This window comes from Condylura cristata, unplaced genomic scaffold (genome assembly GCF_000260355.1).
Source record: "Condylura cristata isolate star-nosed mole 26May11 unplaced genomic scaffold, ConCri1.0 scaffold00021, whole genome shotgun sequence".
In the NCBI taxonomy this organism is placed as follows: Eukaryota; Metazoa; Chordata; class Mammalia; order Eulipotyphla; family Talpidae; genus Condylura; species Condylura cristata.
The window spans coordinates 14,791,411-14,810,030 of record NW_004567122.1 but is presented as its reverse complement, the minus strand read 5'-3'; the positions used below and the strand labels follow the sequence as shown (position 1 = coordinate 14,810,030).

The 18,620-nt window shown below is 44.0% G+C and overlaps 1 protein-coding gene across 1 annotated transcript; it reads right to left on the bottom strand.

Moving 5' to 3' along the window:
• Positions 1-11,565: 11,565 nt before the first annotated feature.
• Positions 11,566-17,150, bottom strand: FAM170A (family with sequence similarity 170, member A). Its single transcript, XM_012727823.1, has 6 exons — positions 16,986-17,150; positions 15,969-16,118; positions 14,217-14,351; positions 13,196-13,494; positions 12,196-12,254; positions 11,566-11,633 (listed from the first exon to the last, which is right to left on the bottom strand). The coding sequence occupies exons 2-6, from the start codon at positions 16,036-16,038 to the stop codon at positions 11,591-11,593; spliced, it is 606 nt and encodes a 201-aa protein (XP_012583277.1). The 5' UTR covers positions 16,039-16,118; positions 16,986-17,150; the 3' UTR covers positions 11,566-11,590.
• Positions 17,151-18,620: the final 1,470 nt, after the last annotated feature.

The following is an 18,620-nucleotide window of genomic DNA, read 5'->3' as shown; positions in this document are numbered from 1 at the left end:
TCAGTCGTTCCTTTCACAGGATGGAGCCAGCTTAATTTCCAGATAAATGCTTTGAAGTGGCCAACAAACAGAAGAAATGTGACTCCAAATAAGCCAAAACTAGGAAAACAGTTAAAACTTAGCAATGAGGGCCCTCCCTGGTGGTGCAACGGGTTAGAGTGCAGCACTGCAAACAAGCTGCAGCTACCTCAGTACAAGTTTGATCCCAGACAACGAGGTGATCCACATGGTGCGGCAGACTTCTCCTGTGGTGAATCCCTGTACCTCTGACTGTACCCCAGTTCTGTATGCATAAATAAATAGATCTTTTTTAAAAAATCTACTTATTGGCCCTCCCTGGTGGCGCAGCGGGTTAAAGCACAGCACTGAAAATCAAAAGCCGCTTCCGCATGAGTTCGATTCCCGCCTGCCCGGGAGGAGACCACATGGCGTGGCAGACCTCTCCTGACCCACCCGCTGCGCCCCTCAGCAGTGTACTTCGTCGATCTGCCTGTTCTGCTCCCCGCTCTGTCTCTGGTGAGTCCTCTCACCACCCCTGCACCTCTGGCTTATACCCCAGTTCTGTACGCATAAATAAATCTTTAAAAAAAATTACATTAGCCAAAGCAAAGGGGACAGTGATGAAACACACTCATACAAAGCAAACATGTTCTACAAACAGTAGCTGCTTACACTATAAATGGTGCCAAGTGAGTAGCTTATCACAGTGCTGAGAGTTATGTTACTTTCAAGCCACAGGGAGTTGGAAGGGAGTAGGGACATCTGCCATGGTTAGGCTTTCTCCTTGAATTTTGTGATACATACTTAAGTTTTAATCTAAATGTAGATACATATACACACACTGAGAAAAAGGAAACTTTCTTAGGGTGTGTGATTGAAAGAATCAGAAGTCTTTCCTCAATGGGACTAGAACTTCCAGTGCACCCTGAAACTAGTTGCTCAAAAGACAAATTAACAAATTATAAACGAGTATATCATTTACTTGTTATGTGACCATCTTTTACATTTATAAATGGTTGGTATTTGGCGTGGTATTGCCAAGTCATTAATTCATCCTTGGTATTACAGCATTTTCGTCTTACCAGCTCCTTGCATTCTTCAGAAGTGTATTTGTGCACACTTTTGCTTACAGAATCTTAGATTTTGGGTTTGTATATTACCTATTTTTCTAAAAAAAGATTATTTATGCATACAGAACCGGGTACAGGCCAGAGGTACAGGGGCAGTGAGAGGATTCACCAGAGACAGAGTGGGGAGCACCAAGCTGACTGTCGAAGTACACTGCTGAGGGGAGCAGCAGGCAGGTCAGGAGAGGTCTGCCATGCCATGTGGTCACCTCCAGGGCAGGTGAGGATTGAACTCCTGTGGAAGTGGCTTTAGCCTCCTAGTACTATGCTTTAACCTGCTGCACTACCAGGGAGGGCCTCTGTATATTACCTTTCAGTAATATACAATATTACCTTTCAGTAAGGTTGGACTTTTTTCTTGAGTATGTACTACATTTATAACAAAAAGCATTTTTTTAATTTTAAAATGAAACTTAAGAGGCTTCCAGGAGTGGCACCCTTCTCTGACTCAAGACAAAGTGGCAAAGTTTTCTTTTAAAATAAATAACTGGGAAAATATTGGAGGCTACCAAGCCAACACTCTATATACAGACAAGTATTATATTATTTATTCATATAAACACACACCTTTCTGATTTTGGTTGTACTTTAAATACCTGAGTAGAATACACACATTTATATACTCAGGCCTTTTGGTGGAAGAGAGAAAGGAAAAAAAGGATACTCTGACATTTTTATAATTTCTTCTGAAGCAGAAATGGCTGCCTGTATCAAGGCATAGTCATAACTCTATTGTCCTAGCTGAGACAAGCTAAGAAGATGTGGCCCTCTCTCTTCTAGGGAAATAGCCCAGCATAGTAAGCTGGCATGGGTTTAGGCTAGAGCAATTTCTTTGGAGAAACTGACAAGGAGTGTCTGTTTCCCATCTGTCACCACCGGTAGCACACAGATCTCAGATCTTAACAACTCATTTTAACATCATGATCATTAATCTTTTTTTTTTTTTTTTCAAGAGAACAACAAAAAGCTATTACCTGTGTAGGAACTTCCCGTAGCAAGGAATCTGAGCAAAGATCTATAAAATGCACTTCCACCTCATGAGGTTGGGAGTCCGGAAGAAGAGAAGACAAAGAGGATGAAGAGTTAACAGTCTGTGTGTTGGGAAGAACTTTAGCTGTTATGACTCAAGCACCCTGCTCTAGAATTACTCAAAATCCATGGCTGTTGTTATTTTCCTCTAGCATTTATCACCATTGTATGTGACAGGTCCTTTGTTGTAGTGATGGCAGTTTGGAGACTTAATTAAAGATACTAGAAAGAATGATTTGCTTTTCAGAATCTTCGATAACTTCTCTGAATTCATGTCACTTTTAACTGACGAAGACATGGCAGCCTCTGAAAAAAGAAAGAAAAAACACTGTACATGAATTCCAGAGACCTGCACAGGAGCATGTGTGATACCGGCCCAGACAGAGAAGCCTCTGAGCTTATTGCCCTTGTTTTTGCCCAGTTAAATCCACTCTGCATGCAGCCACTGAAGCGACTGATAAAAAACACACAAATGATGAGTCAATCCTCAGCCTAATACCTTCTGTGGAACCCCACTGTCCACAGAACGAAGTTTAAACTTATCACAGCCCTACAGAGCTCTCTTCCCTTCCAGACACATCTCCTATCTCTTCCCTGCCTTGTTCTTCATGTTTCAGCTATACTGAAGGACATGATATATTCTCATCTTTTTTTTTTTTTCATTTTTATTTATTTATTTATTTATTTTTATTTTATTAAAAAGTTTATTTTTACATCATTTTGCACATTTTTTTTTCATCTCAATTGTAATCCCCACGGGTTTCCCATCACCAAATCACCCCTGTGCCACCACCATAGTCCCGTGCATTTCCCTCCCTTCCCCCCCGCCCCGTTTTTGGTCCCATTCCCCACTCCACCCCCACAGAATGTCTCTGGTCTATGGTTGTTCATTATTTTTGTTATTTTCTCGCCTGGTCCATTATACTCCTGCTATGAGTGAAACCATCCGGTATTTTTCTTTCTCTTTCTGGCTTATCTCACTCAGCATGATCTTTTCCAGCTCCATCCAAGTTGCTGCAAAAGACATGTGTTTCTCTTTTTTGGTTGCTGAGTAATATTCCATTGTATATATGTACCACATCTTTCTAATCCAGTCATCTACTTTTGGGCATTTGGGCTGCTTCCATGTTTTTCCAATTGTAAATAAAGCAGCAATAAACATGGGGGTACAAGTATCTTTTTCAATCAGTGTTTTTGTGTCTTTTGGGTAGATACCTAGGAGTGGGATTGCTGGGTCATAGGGAAGCTCCATGTTTAGCAGTTTGTATTCTCCTCATCTTAAGGATTGATGTTAACCAGTCCTCTGCCCTGATACTTTCTTCCTTACCCTCTTTACTAGGGAAGGTCCCAGAAAATTTTTTCTTGGCTTCTAGATCTCTAATATCAATATCTTTTAGCAGTCCTCCTATGTCATTTTTTCTGTCCCCCACCATTGAGGTTCACAAACTAACCCTTCTTTGGCACCTACAGAGACCCTGCCTCGTTTATCAAATGACTTATTTCCTACATTGTAATTGCCTATTTATTTTTTAAAGGATTTATTTATTTATGCATAAAGAATTATGTACAGGACAAAGATGCAGGAGCAGTGAGAGGATTCACCAGAGACAGAGTGGGGAGCAGAACAGTCAGAATGACTGAAATGCACTGCTAAGGGAGCAGCGGGCATGTCAGGAGAGGTCTACCATGTGAGTCACCTTCCTGGCAGGGGATCAAACTTGTGCTGAAGCAGCTGTGGCCACCTTTATAATGCTGTGCTTTAACCCACTGAGCCACCAAGAAGGGCCTGCCGATTTATTTATCAGTTTCCTCTACTGTAGCTCATTAGTAGAGTTGTCAGATTTAGTCATTAAAATACAGGACAGCCAGCTGAATTTCATACAAACAAAAATTCAGTACAGGTACAGCTCATGTAATGTTAGTATAATATACTTATACTAAATATATTCATTGTTTCTTGACATTCTGAAATTCAAATTTAACTAAACACCCTATAAACTGTCAACCTTACTGGTCACAAAAGATGGCTAAAAGGATTGCAAAGTTCCTGCTCACTGTTCAGAGTATATCAAGAAAGTCAGGGGTTCTCTGGGCCATGTCTGGGATCCTTTTGAGCCTCATTCAAACATTAGGGCTTTCTGTATAAGCCATCGTCACTGTCTTCTTTATTCTAAAGAGATGCTTATTTTTATTCCAACCTCAGCAGCTTATCAAAAAGTATTTGAAAGTTTATGAGACAAAGGAGAAACAACATGAGTCTGAAAAGTGCAGAGAACCTCCTGGTGTTTAGTGTATGTATTAGGAAGATTGAAAGAGCCAAACTTAATAAGCAGATCTCTCCACGGATGTTTTCATAGCTTGATGTCCTCCCACACTCTGAAAATATGACTGCATCAAGAGCGCAGAACTGCCAAATAAATTTATGACTTCCTTACACTTCTGTCAAATTGGGGATACTTCAGAGCAAAGAAGTGAACAAGAAGACTTATTTGGCAGTGGTGAGCCCCTTCCTGGGGCTGAAATAGCAGCTTTCCATGGGTCTCTACCTTGGCCTCATTCATACTATCCTCTTCGTGTGTGTCAGCTTTAAGAACTTCTCAACATATTTTCCCTTTTTTGGGTTACTATTTGGGCTACATTCTAGACCTGACATTACATAAAATGGCATTCCAGAAATTATTTTTAGAGGTTGGTAGGAAGTCTTGAATCTGTAGTTTATAGCCTCTGGCTTACCTTCATTCAGCTGCATAAGGGTTTTTAAAAATAGTAGTTATCCCATATAACAACTTCAGGCTTATTTTAGAGATGGAAAGATACTTTACAGATATTTCAGAGATGGAAAGATACTTCCAGGGTTTAGTAGCAAAATCATGCAGTCTACCAGATGGAGACCTGCAATAAAGCAGTGATTGAGGGTGTGAATGTTAACTTAATCCAGTATCTTGGGCAAGTCACTTGGTGACATGGTGATCTGTGTCTGCAGTTATATGTCACATGGGGTCTTCGACTGTACCAGCTCAAAGACAAGTTATGAAACTTATATTTGACAATTATATACAAAGTCACTAGAAAAGTGTCTCATGCAGAGTAACTACTAACAGAAAGAAATAGAAAGAAACTATTAGCTATTTGAAATATTTTTCCATTAAAAGGACCACTTTTCCAGTGAAAGTCTTGATGGGAAAAATTGAATCACAGAATGAGAGACTACTGGAACTGACTTCAGTGCCCACTAGGGCCAGACATTCATAAACCCCAGAATTGGGGGATAACACTGCCAACTGGGAGGGAGGGGGTGATGGGTAGGGAGGGGGTGATCAGGAGGGAGGAGGTGATGTGGAGGGAAGCACTGGCACCTACCTTTGGTGGGAACAAATAGGACCAGCTCTGAACTCCTGTAGGCCAGAAATTTTCTGCAACACAGAACCACCTGAATTGGTGTCCCTCGCTGATCTTGCAGTTTTGTAGCATGTGATATGATTGAAGTATACTATCATCTCAGGTGTGAAGAAATTCTCCTGTTGCCCCTTCATATGAACTCAGCTAGTATGATTTGCTCCCAGCTGAGAGCAAGAACGAATTTCCCAGAAGGTCTCGGAGTTGCAACACCATTCCCTTAGAGCAGGTAGGATCAAATGCATGCTGTGTGATAGTGACAGCTCCCTCTCACCGAGCCATTCTGCAAGCTACTTGAGTAGTACACACAAATCCTTGGGTGCGGACCTGGCTCAGGAAGCTTTCTCCGTCATTGTTTGCTCATGCTATTATCGCATCTTTTTCCTTATTAAAGAGGTTTAAAAACTAAGTTCTCTAATTCCTCAGAAAAGCCAAAACTAGAGATAGTTTCCTGTTGATAATAAACCTGATTCCAGGTATAACAAATAATCAAAAAAAAACAAATAATCAAAAAAAAAACTAATTAACAAACAAAGGACTCAACATTTTTGCAGAAAAAAATAAATAAATAAAAGCATTTCAGAGAGGGAAGAGCTTGGCCACGGATAGGAACATTTCCCAGAATAGCAGAGAGCATCCTAGGGCCCCAGGGCAGGAAACTGCAGAAAAGAGTGGTGGCTGACAAAATTGGGAAGGTGACCCTGGGCCTCATAATCTATAATTCGCCCCAGGAAAAAAGCAACTACAGCAGGAATCTATGAGACGTGGTATAGCTATAGCATTCAAGGCAGCAGAATATCCACTGAGCAGGTGTGGCTCAGAAGAATTCATAGGGCCCTTTTACTTTAATTCCACCCCTAATACCTCTCTCACACACACACACATACACACACACACACCCTGTTATACATTAAATCTTTTATACCATTACACTGTATACACAGAACCTTTATACAGTGCAACAGACATTCTTCATAGTTTGTAAAATGGTACCACTCCTAAGTTATTTTTTTAAGATTTATTTATTTAGTTATTCATACAGAACTGGGGTACAGGCCAGTGGTTCAGGGGTGGTGAGAGGATTCACCAGAGACAGAGTGGGGAGCAAAACAGGCCGACTGTCGAAGTACACTGCTGAGGGGAGCAGCGGGTGAGACAGGAGAGGTCTGCTGCGCCATGTGGGTCACCTCCAGGACTAGGGATCGAACTCACTGAAGCAGCTGCAGCTAGCTTGTAGTGCTGCCCTCTAACCCGTGGAACCACCAGGGAGGACCACCCTAACTTATTTTATGTGTGATGTCCTCCCAAATTTTGATTTTGGATTGCTTTTTTTCTATTTAGGTGGATTTTGAGATACATTTACCCCACAAGTTTTATCTAAGTCATCTTAATTGGATGTGAATTGCAAGCTAAGTTTGGGCAATTGTCCAGGGACTCCAATTTGCTGAGAGGTGTTCTTGGACTAGCCTTTGTTCTCAGGAGGGGTTTGAACTCAGCTGCAGGTCTGCATGTACCTGCTTTATGAGTAGCCTGCCAGGAAGCCTCCATAATTGCAACAATACCAGGGAGGTTATCCATTTTCAACCATCAAACTTCATTGAATTTGCAAGGATTAAACCCTAAATGTTTGGGAGGAAACTGGAGAAAGATATTGAAAGTTTACTGAAATAATAGGGATAAAAAAAGGTTGTGATGATAAAAGGGGGAAAAAAATTAACAACACCTTAGAAAGTAGAAAGAATTTGTCAAAGAATACAGGGAAGGGAAAGAGATTTCTACTGGGTTGACCCACAGTTATCAAATTAAGAACTATAGTACAGAATGACTAAAATGCATCAGAATTTGATGACAACATAATGAGAGGAAATAGGATGATCAAATTACAAGTTCACTACAGTGGTATTTTATGAGTGTCTGGGAGAGGGAGTAATGTTCAGGAGAGATCACTGAAGGTGGAAAGGCTTGTAGTGGAAGATCAGTTTTCCAGAGTGTATATAAAAGGCAGGAAAGTGTGAGCAACAGGCAATATATAGTGGGTACACAGTTGCTTTGCTGAGTGAACCAGCCCCCTGGGTAGGACTTCAGGAACTCATTTGGCAATACAGCTAGATTCCATCCATCAAGACTTGAGAAAATCCCCTCAATTCAGATCTCTGCAAACACCATCATTCCTTCTTGAGCAAACCTGGCCTCCTTCCTCACCCTCAAGCAGTGAACCAAGATTGCTTAGCAAGGTGGGGGTTACTGTCCCAGATCCTCTAGCTACTGGGGTTCACATCAGTGAAGCTAGCAGACACATTAGCCAAGTAATGGTAAAGAAGAGCATGTGAACAAGAACAGCTCCTGAGAAAGCAGCAGCTTTCTGAGACAGTGAGACCCAAGTCAGCAGTGTGGGCCTGGCATCACCTTAATTAAAAGCATTCTTAGAAGAGAAGTTCTCAGAGAGCATCAGGCTACCTGACTGCTCTGTCCCTTTGCAGCAACTCAGAGACCCCAGGCATCTCTCACTCTGTCTACTCACAGGTTTTGGAATATTCTTTCCTCTATATTTACCTTGGAGCAGAAAAAGGCCCAGGTGAGCCTAGAATCCCTAGGGGTCCCAACCAGTCACCTACTACTAACTGCCAACCTTCTGGGAAATGCCTCAGACCATCCCATTCTTGTTTTACCTTGGGCTTCAAAGCGCTGGATGGAGTTGGGCTGTTGGGAGGTAGGTAAAGGTAAGTAGCCATTTTTCCAAACAGCTGAGTCCTTCTTGACTATAGAGAAAGACATTAATCATTATCTAACAACATAGTACTCAAAGAAAATAAAGGGAGGGATGTAATATGTAAACTTAAAAATGCAGTGTATTCTGGGTTTTGATCCTTGAGGAAGATCCTTGATACTCTTTGTAAAAGAAAAAATTGGGGTGCAACCAAAAATTTTATCAAAAACAGAATAACAAATATCTGGCATATTTACAGAATAGATCATAACATAACAATAAAAATGGATGAGCATGTATAAAATTAATAATAATCTTAAAAACATGATTTTGAACAATAAAATGAGTTGCAAAGTCATACATGAATATGACACTATTTGTAAAAGGTTTTTAAAGTACTCAAAACACTACCTGTATACAGGCATTTTATAAATGTTTTTGTAATAACCGCACAAAACCTGATAAACCACAAGTTTATAAGGACAGATAAGGCAATGAAATCACCTTGTAAAATCATAAATGATTTGAAGCAAATGTGACTTAACACCTATTAATGCCAGATGGCAGGTATACAGGTATTATTTTAATATCAAAAAACTTTGTGTTTGAAATGTTGTGCAGCAAATAGATTAAAAATCAAGTTAAGTCTTAGGACAAGTGACCGCTGCATTGATAGCTGGGACTTTGGGATGGAAAACTGGGTGATAGTGAGACGGGAATGTTCTAAAAGACCTGTGTCTGGAAGATTATTTCCCCATCTGTATCCAAGTTAGGACAGAAACCTCTCCCTCCAACTAAAAGTCAGTTTAGTTTTTGATGAAACTGAAAGATGATTTCTGCAGATACTTTTTACCTGCTGAGAGACTCAATCATGCCCTGATAACATGGGAAATTTCCTGTCACTGCACTGCATTAGTGGGAAAGAAGCAAATAGTGTTTGAGGTATAAATCACAGTGATTTCAAAATTTGATAATTAGATGATAATGGCCTCAAAAGACCACAACCAAAACCAAAACCAAAACCAAAACAAAATCCCACTTAGATTTTAAAACTAGGGTGCTTACCAGCAGGGGGCAGGAGGGGTGAGGTCATATTGGCACTGGAGCCACAGAGGACAGGTGAGAGCGGCTATGCCCATGTGGGTTATTCTGCTCTGCCAAACTTTCATCTTTTGTAAATGAACAGCAAATCAATGAAATATTGAAGAAAAATGCTAGTCATAGAATCTTAATATTTATCATTCTCAAATCCTTAAAAAGTCAGAAAGGACAGAGAGAGAGTAGATGGCCCAGCAGTGGGGTTCTTGAACCCATTGCTATTTTGACCCCCAGATTCCAGGCAGTTTTTACCAAATAGCCTCCAAACCAGAAAGGCATGAAGAGGGGAGATGCTCTGACACAGTAGGGGCCACACTGTACCCCCAAACAAGGAGGGTCCCACTTGGCTGCCCCTCCCACACAATCTGTGGACAAAGGTTGAGCTCACTCCCTATTTCTGACAAACCCCTATGTATTTATTCATGTTCTGTTCAATTTCACATGTCAGTGAATTTCAGGGAAAAAAGTGAGTTCCATCTACTTGACTAGACTTTCAACCACTGGCTAAAAAGAGGAGTTCAAGCATGGCTTCCAGCTGCTCTGAGGTGACCTGACTCTCAGCATGTCCTCAGCGCCTCATTCCAAATCTGTTTTGTCAGTGGCCCCACAAAGAGGTCCTAGTGTGGCGGATGTGTGCACTTGTGCTAATCAGAGAAGCATTCAAACCACAGGCCTCAAACCCTCACTTCACGGCCAGGGCTGTCCCTGTGACTCAGCGAGAATGGCAGCCAGCAATGCTTCATCAGCCTGCAGGCTTCATGTTACCTCCTCTGCCCCCCCAGACTTTCTGGCTCGTGCAGCAGAAACAGTGATGGTGAAAACCCTAGAGGTCTAAATCAGTCAGTGGAAAGGCAGGTCAGGTAAAGGAAGAAAAGGACAGGAAATGATGCAGACCTAGGAAGAGAGGGAGAAAGGGAACCCTCCTGGTAGGCTCAGTATTGGTGAAAAGGAACAGAGGGGAAAGACTACCGGGGTTATCAGAACATGTGGAAGCCCAGACAGTATTGCAAGTATGGAAGGGTCATTTGAGGATAAGCCCCAAGTACCTAATTCTTTGGGATGACAGCTGAAGGAAGTATCATGCATCTCGGGACAAGGGAACAAAGGGTGTGTTGCACAGGTGACAGTGTGGATAGAGGGGCTGGGAAGCATCAAGCCAGTTAGCATGAAGCTGACCTATTGGAAGAATACTAAGAACATGGAAGAAAACTAAGTTAGCATGAAGCTGACTTATTGGAAGAATACTAAGAACATGGAAGAAAACTAAGTTAGCATGAAGCTGACTTATTGGAAGAATACTAAGAACATGGAAGTCTCTGTTACAGATTCTAAAAACTTGAAGGGCCCTCCCTGGTGGTGCAATGGTAAGGACGCAGCACTGCAAGTGAGCCGCAGCTGCTTCAGTGGTAGTTCGATCCCCGCCTGCCCCGGAAGTGACCCACATGGCGCGGCAGACCTCTCCTGTCTCACCTGCTGCTCCCCTCAGCAGTGTACTTCGTTGATCTGCCTGTTCTGCTCCCCACTCTGTCTCTGGTGAATCCTCTCACGGCCCCTGCACCTCTGGCCTGCACCCTAGTTCTCTATGCACAAATAATAAAAAATTAAAATTACTTCTTACCAAAATTCCTGTGATCAAATGGCCTCTTCTCCAAGTGCTAGAAAAAAGTTCCATCATCTCAGGACAGAATTGTCCTATGGAAATCTTCACAACAGGAAGTCCTCCTCTGTCCTGGTGTTTTCTCCTGAAGTACAGTCCCTCTTCCAGGCCAGACGTGGAGAGACATTTTTCAGTGCTTTCAGCTACTGGCCCACTGGACGTTGCTTCCATAACAATTCCCAGGTGTTTCATCTGAATGCCATGCAGCTTGTCATGGTCTCGTGTGAAATGCGGTATCCTGTTTTGGTACCAGTTCACACAGAAGCCTAATTAACTCCAGGAGCTTGGGAACCGCTGTTTCTATCACGGGATGATACATCTCTTTGGTGTTTACGATAAATCTGATTCACAAACCACTTTACAGACAGAAATGGATGGATGCTGGACGGACGGACGGACGGATGGATGGATGGATGGATGGATGGATGGATGGATGGATGGATGGATGGATGGATATAAACAAACATACATAACATGCATACGTATATTTAATTACAGACTATATCCAAGACAGGTTTGGAAAACAGCCTTTATTGCATATGATGCTTATATGTAACACTGGTCCCTTCATCCCCATCATACCATTGGCATTCTGTCTGCCAATGGTTCTATCTTCTCCCTGGAAGTAAGAAACAAAGGAGGCAGAAAACATAGAAACAAGTAATATGAGCTCTGTGGGCCAACTGCCCTTCACCTCAGTCATAAAGATCAGAGCCAGGCACAACACAGAGTTTGTTTCCTGCAAACTTGCCAGATAACTTGGGACCTCATTTTCATATTAAATCCTCTCCGTACATCCCTTTTTGGCCAAGGATAGTGTCCCGCCAAGGTCATCCCAGTCCAGGTGAAGACTCTCAGACTCTCAGACCTCACACTTCTGATCCTGATAGTTCCCTCTTTTCTCTTCACACTGACCCTACCCTTGAGGCTATGCTGAGCTCTCTAGAAGGGTTCCTGGCAGTATTTCCTCTCAGAGTTGAAGTCAATCAAGGTCATACTGAGAAAGCAAGAATCAAACCTCCCCCACTTTCTCATTCAAATAAATGGAGATCACTTCCCCAAATTTTGGGGTATGACTAAGTTGACATAACTGTCGAGCTCCCAGGTATAACCCCTGCCCTTAGATTCTTCTAGACCCTCATGATGGAGACTCAGAAGACTGTGCCAGTCTCCAGCTTTACCTCTCCCAAGAGAAGACCACAACATCTTCCAGGATCTTCTGGCCCATGTAACTCAATTGCTGTGTGGAAACCAAAACAGAAAAAGATACTTAGTTAAAGAGAAAAGTGTTCTGTTAGCCCTTGGAAATTTTTAGAACTTCCTGTGGGAGCTAAAAAGCTCAATAAAAATGTCCACCTACAGGCATGTCTTTACTAAATGCCTGTGCAAGAAGCAAGGAGCCCAGTTACCCTCTCCCCCCTTCAGTTGTTCCCTAAGCTGACAAAGCCCCCAAATCTCCCTCCTGGAGACATGAGCCTAGACTAGAGAGATAGTACTGGCTTGGAGAAGGTACAGTCCCTCAATGGACCCAGCCCTTGCTCACTTCCTGTCCTTTGGAGATTGAAACACATAGCCTGGACATGGGCTCCAAGGTCTCCTCATGCCAAGATCTTCTCCTACTGGCTGCTCATCCTCATTCTCCTTTTCATCTTGGTTCTTTTTCTCCTGCTCCTGCTCCTGCTCCTGCTCCTGCTCCTGTTTCTGTTCCTGTTCATGATCCTGATCCTGATCCTTTTCCTGTTTCTGTTCCTGTTTCGGCTCCTGCTCCTGCTCCTGTTCTTGTTCCTGCTCCCGTTCCTGCTCTTGCTCCTGCTCCTGGTCCTCCTCCTCCTCCTCCTCTGCTTCCTCCTGGATGCTCTCTGATTCCACACTGCCTGTCAGCTGAGCCATGGTGAGATGAAAGACGTGGCAGCTGAAGCCTTCCCTGATCCCAAACTGCACATGCTCCTGGAGGATCTCCAAGGTGGAGAAGACACGGCAGCAGGCCATGCACCTGAAGCCAGTCTCTGTGGTCACCAGCCAGTCAGGTGTCTTGGCCCTGGGCCTCTCCTCCACGGCAGGGGACCCCGGTGGGCTGTCTGGCTCTGCCCTTTCCTCGTGTTCTTTCTCCTCCCCGCCACCGCCAGGCTCGCTGTCCGACAGGAGGTTTCTGGTAGACACATCAGAGGGGGGTGCACCTACCCGCACTTTCTCAGGAAGGATCAATTCTTCCACCTTCAGCTGTTTTTCCAGTGACTCTGCGGTTTCTTTGGACTCCCAGGAGACAGCCACACCTTTTTTCATTTGTACCTTCATGTAGTATATTTTCATGCCCCTTTCCTCTTTGTTTATGTACACAGAGGACACGCAGGTCTTGTAGGAGGAAGGGTATGAGAAAGAGACATGCTGAGAAGGGGGAGCCATCTCCCCTTGTTCCTGAAACTGGACTAGGGGAGACCTAGGCCGGGGGCTTTCTCTTTCTCGCTGTAACCTCCGCACTCCTGGGAAAGGAAATTAGAAAGACAAGAATGAGGATGGGGGAGGGGCCGAGAGGCAGGGCTGAAGCTGAAGGAACAGCTCATCCCAGTGGCACCTCAAAGAAGAAATGTGGTGTGGGGCTGCTGTTTGTTGTTCCTTTTCTGAGAGGCCGCAGGCCTGGTGCTTAAGCAGGAGTTCACGCGCGTGAGCAGGAATTCTGGATGGGTGTCTGTGTTGAGGGGTATGTTGTCTGATGGTGCGGGCTGAAGTGGGGCGGCTGATGAGCCGGGTGTGCTGTGAGGAGGATGTGAGCGTGTCACTGACGTGTCTTTTTGTGGACCATAGACTGCGGTATAGGGTGATGGCACTGTGATCCTGGGCGCGGGTTTTGGTTGTGTGCTGAGAACAGATGTGTGTGCAGTGCAGTCGGTATGCAGGGTGTGTGGGCTGGAGCTCTGTATCTTGCGCCAGTGCCAGAGACTGTGCTGAGGAATCCTGTCTCTTTCTGGAAGTAAGGCAAAGGCAAACTCCACTTAGTTCCCCCAAAAGTGCTTAATCCGGCCCCTCCGCCTATACCTCAAACCCCGGACCTTTCTGGCTCTGGAGCCTTAACTCCCCTACCTGGTCATGTTCACCTAACAATTCTGCCACCTTCCCAGTCTCCTCCACAGAGCCTTGTCACCTCTAGTTGATTTGGTTTCCTCTCAGCTTCATGCCCCACACCCAAGGGCCCCACACCCCTTACCGGCATGGATGAACTTGCGTGGAGAAGAGACACAGGAGAAGTATTCAGAAGCCGAGGAGACCTCCCCTACCCGTAGGCCTTTGGGCACACCAGTGGATTCGGGCCGAGAGGCATCCTCTTGCGGCTTCGAGATTCCTGAGGAAGGAAAGAAAACTCGGAGAGATGGTGGGCTGGGCGTGTTTCTGTATCATTCATCTATCCAGCAAAAACATGAGCGTTTGATGTATGTCAGGTGCAGTAAATACGCAAGGCCTACAGGCTGCTTCCCGGCAGATCCAGCAATGTTTAATTCAATCAGTAACTATTTTATTAGTTTCATGTTAACACTGTTGGCATGCGTGGAGAATATGTGTGAAGGGTGAGAGGGCTGTGGATGAGCTAAGCCTTTGATAAGTGCAGGCTTGGTGTGGTAAGCAGGGCTCAGGATGATGCCTCATGTCACTTTCCCTGATCACATGGCATGGTTTGTACTTATGGGGGGGGGGGGGGATTCAGTCATTTACTCATTCAACAATATTCAGTGAGTGTCTACTCTGGGTCAGGCATGATTCCAATACTAGCCTCCAATAAAACTTAACCATCTAGTAGGAGGACACAGACACCAAACGGAAAGGTCAGCTGCAGATAAGAATATCGGGTTGCCAGATCTTGCAAACCACAATACCTAATCCCAAATAAACTCAAAGTTATTTGAATTTCAGATAAACCATGACTTGTTTTCCAGTATAAATCTTCCTATGCAATATTTGGGACATACTCATAGTAAGAAAAAGTATCCATAGTTTACCTGAAGTCCATTCAACGTGCTATATTATACCTGGCCAGACTTGGGATATGTGTGTGTATGTGTGTGTGTACATGCCAGACTTGGGTGTAGGAAGACAATAATGCACACACATGTATCATGTGTGCACAGCATTGGACTGCTGTGTGGAAATACCAACAGAGGCATACCCACTTGATTATTTAATCCATGTGGATTAAATAAAGAAGTAGCTTTGAATTTTTTGTCTTGGAGCGTATGTGGCTACGATGGTCTTTGCATCGGGGAGACTCTCATGAAGATTCCACAGATACTCTTATCTGTATCTCAAGTTATGGAGGCACAGGCAGGCGACAGGAGCATCACCACGCAGATGTCAACCCTTTTGGGAGCACGTGACACATTTCTCCCTACCGCTACCCCAACACCACACAGAGACAAAGACATTCTCAGGTGTAACCAGCAAGAGCCATCACTTTCTTTCCTGTCCCGACCCAGGTGTGCCTGGAATGTTCCTGGCCTCCGTAGGATGCTGGGGCCCAGGGCTGAACCAGCTGCTGGGTGCTAACTGGGGCTCTAATTTGGGAGCCCCTGGGCTGTATTTCTTCCCTGCGCCCACCCCTTTCTCAGCACAAACTGTTTGTTTACATGTTTCCAGTCCCCATGCAGCGCCATCCATGTGGTCTCAGTGGGCAGGAAGGGGACTGAGAAACATGACACATCAGAGACACCCCAGCAGGAGGCTGCTGCTGGGCCGCCAGTGCCCCAGGCACCACCTGGCTTAGGGGAGAAGCCCCTGGCCAGCAGGTAGACCTGCCGTCCATAAGGCACTGCGCTACCTTCCCCCACAGGGCCCTGGGGATGGTCGGACCCACCAGTCCATACTGGTCTTCTTCCATGCAGGAGTGGTGGCTTCACTCTCTAGCCCTCCTTCCTGGCCCAGCCCTACACTGGCCCGCACCCTTGTGCTCCCGATGCCAAGCACCTACCTCCTCCCTTCTCAGCACTTTCTTGGGACTCTTCATTTTCCAGATGTTTCCTCTTTTGTCGCCGTTTCATACGACCTGCTGGCAACGTGCCTTAGGGGACACAGAGCTGCAGCTCTCTCCCTTTGCCCCTCTTGGGTCTCAGGAAATTTGCTGAAATGATTTAATACAAATGAAAATGGTCAAGTCTCTCAAATGGCTGAGGAACTCAGGCCACTGAGGAAGTAGCAGCACCACCCAGGGCTCACTACAGAGCAGGGCTGTTAAGGTTCAAAGGTCACTAGGCCTCTAGCAGCATTCTCTGACCTCAGGGGTGACATCAGTGCATTCTGTGAACCTATAAATGGCCACACCCCCTTTTTAAAAATGATGCCTTCTCCACATCTTCCAAAGGTGACAGTATTTTGGGGAGATGTTACTCTGTCTCTGTTTCAATTTATTTTTTTGACTTCTACGCCATCATTTCCCTTCAGTATTCAATGAGGAGCCTGAGGAGGAGCAGAAAAAGACTGGAAACAGCAAATAGCATGTGGGTAGCCTTGGCCTTTATTTCTAGAATCTCAAACTCCCTAGAAATGAGAGGATACTTGAGCACAAACAGAAGCAGGAATTCTCGAATCCTGCTGAAATTAAGTGCTTGCTCTTAACCTTAAAGTACTGTGAGGTTCTGTGAAGTCAGAGAGAGAGAGCTATAGATCATGGAGGATTTGCAGTGTGGCTGAAGGGGCCGACATGGCAAAACTCCAAGAGGAATCAGCCACAAGCAGAATTAAGGAAGCTGTCCCGGGCATCTCGCCGGAGGACCCATCAAACATCAAGGAAGCTAGGCGAGCGACGGGCTGCATGACTTCTTCACTATCACAGCTGCGTGTTCCACAAACGGTGATCCTGCTCTCTCTCCCATTCTCAAAACTTTGGCCCCGAATGATTTCCAAACAGCAATGGGTAGCAATATAAACAGCACACTAGTGGGACCAAGGCTTAAATAGAAATTAAGTGGAGTTGAAAAAACAGTCTTACGCTTTCTGGCTGGTTGCAATGGACACCCGTTCCAGTTCATCAGTATCCTCTTGACTGCAATCTAAAATGAGAGATTTTGGGACAGGGGCCATGATCTGGTAGGAGAATAGAGGTGCAGGGAGGAGGTGGATTCCCAGAAGTCACCGCAGACATTAAAAATCCTCAGTGGGGTCCTTCCCTGTCGGAACATCAGATTAGGATGCAGCACTGCAAGCGAGCTGCATCCGCTTCAGTGCCAGCTCTTCCCTGGCCCTGGAGGTGATCCACATGGCACAGCAGACCTTTGATCTGCCTGTTCTGCTCCCCACTCTGTCTCTGGTGAAGCCTCTCACCACCCCCTGTGTCTCTGGCTGTACCCAGGTTCTGTGTGCATAAAAAAATACATCTTTTTAAAAAATCCTCAGTGGACTCCAACTTAGAAAAGATGCTACAGATGTCATCAAAACAGAAGGAGAACAAAGGCAGGACAAGAGCATCCTTGTGAGGATTTGAGGAAAGGGAAACTCCCTTTTTCATAGAGGAATCCTAGGAAAGAAGGTAGATATTTAAGAAACATTTTGTGGTAGAAAATTATAAATTTAAATTCTATACAATTGTCTCGAGGGAATGGAGAACGAGGTACCCAGGATTCAGTTTCCATACCAGTGTTCTGCCGCTCTTATTCTGTTTACCCTGACATACACAAGCATATATATTATCTTTAAGATCTACATTTCTTTTAATTTAAGGTTTTGGGAAGTAGGATGTAGGAGATGTTGTATTATATCATTTCTCCTATATCAGTATTTCTCTCCAACAGATCAGAACTTTTTTTCAGCCTAGAAACAGCAGCACTATCTCAGCCATTAAATTTAATGATAAATTTGTTTATCCTACTACTAATAATCAAGCCACCCTTAGTTCTCTCCAATTATGTTAAAATGTCTCCTTTACATTTGGATGACTGACAGCAAGGTCCAACCAGAATCCATGTATTACATAGGTTGGTGGGACTTTCATTTACAGTGCTTCACCCTTTCTTCTTTTTGGCATTTATTTTTGAAGTAACTAAAGTATTTATCCTGTAGAATATTCCAGTTTAGTATTGGTTAACTGTATTCTTACGGTGTCACTTAAGGAGTTCCCTAATTACTTATATTTCCTTGTCAACAGGTAAACCTAGAGTAGTGATAAGAGTTAGATTCAATTTCTTTTTCTTACTTCAGAGAAGATGGCATGCACTTTCCTAATGTATCACAACAAGAACACAAAGTTATGCATTTTTCAATGAAGTTAATATGAATCAGTGCGCATTCAGCCCCATTCCTATATTGTAATTTTGCCTATCTGCTTTCTAGGAAATAGTTTCTACACCCACTGATGGCCACAAAACCACACTGGTCACATCTTCAGTTACAGTTCAAATTTCACTAAGAATTCTAATTCCATCCTTCCAAGGAAAGTGATTCTAAAGCATGTTTGTAAGATACTGAATTTCTCAAATAACTGAACTTCTCTTCAGAAAAGGAAAAATCATTTCAATGGCACTAGGTTCTCTAAGCTATGGCAGGCAGAGGTGACCACAACATGTGCAAAATTGATTCGAGATGTATCTACAGCAATCATAGGGGAAAATTTTACTTTAAGAAAGGATCC

Coding starts and splice junctions, on each gene's coding strand:
- FAM170A (XM_012727823.1), bottom strand. CDS start 16,038: ATGAAACGGCGACAAAAGAGGAAACATCTGGAAAATGAAGAGTCCCAA. Junction 13,495..14,216: donor ACGCAAGTTCATCCATGCCG/GTAAGGGGTGTG, acceptor TTCCTTTCCCAG/GAGTGCGGAGGTTACAGCGA. Junction 12,255..13,195: donor TCCTTCCTGAGAAAGTGCGG/GTAGGTGCACCC, acceptor GTTTCCACACAG/CAATTGAGTTACATGGGCCA.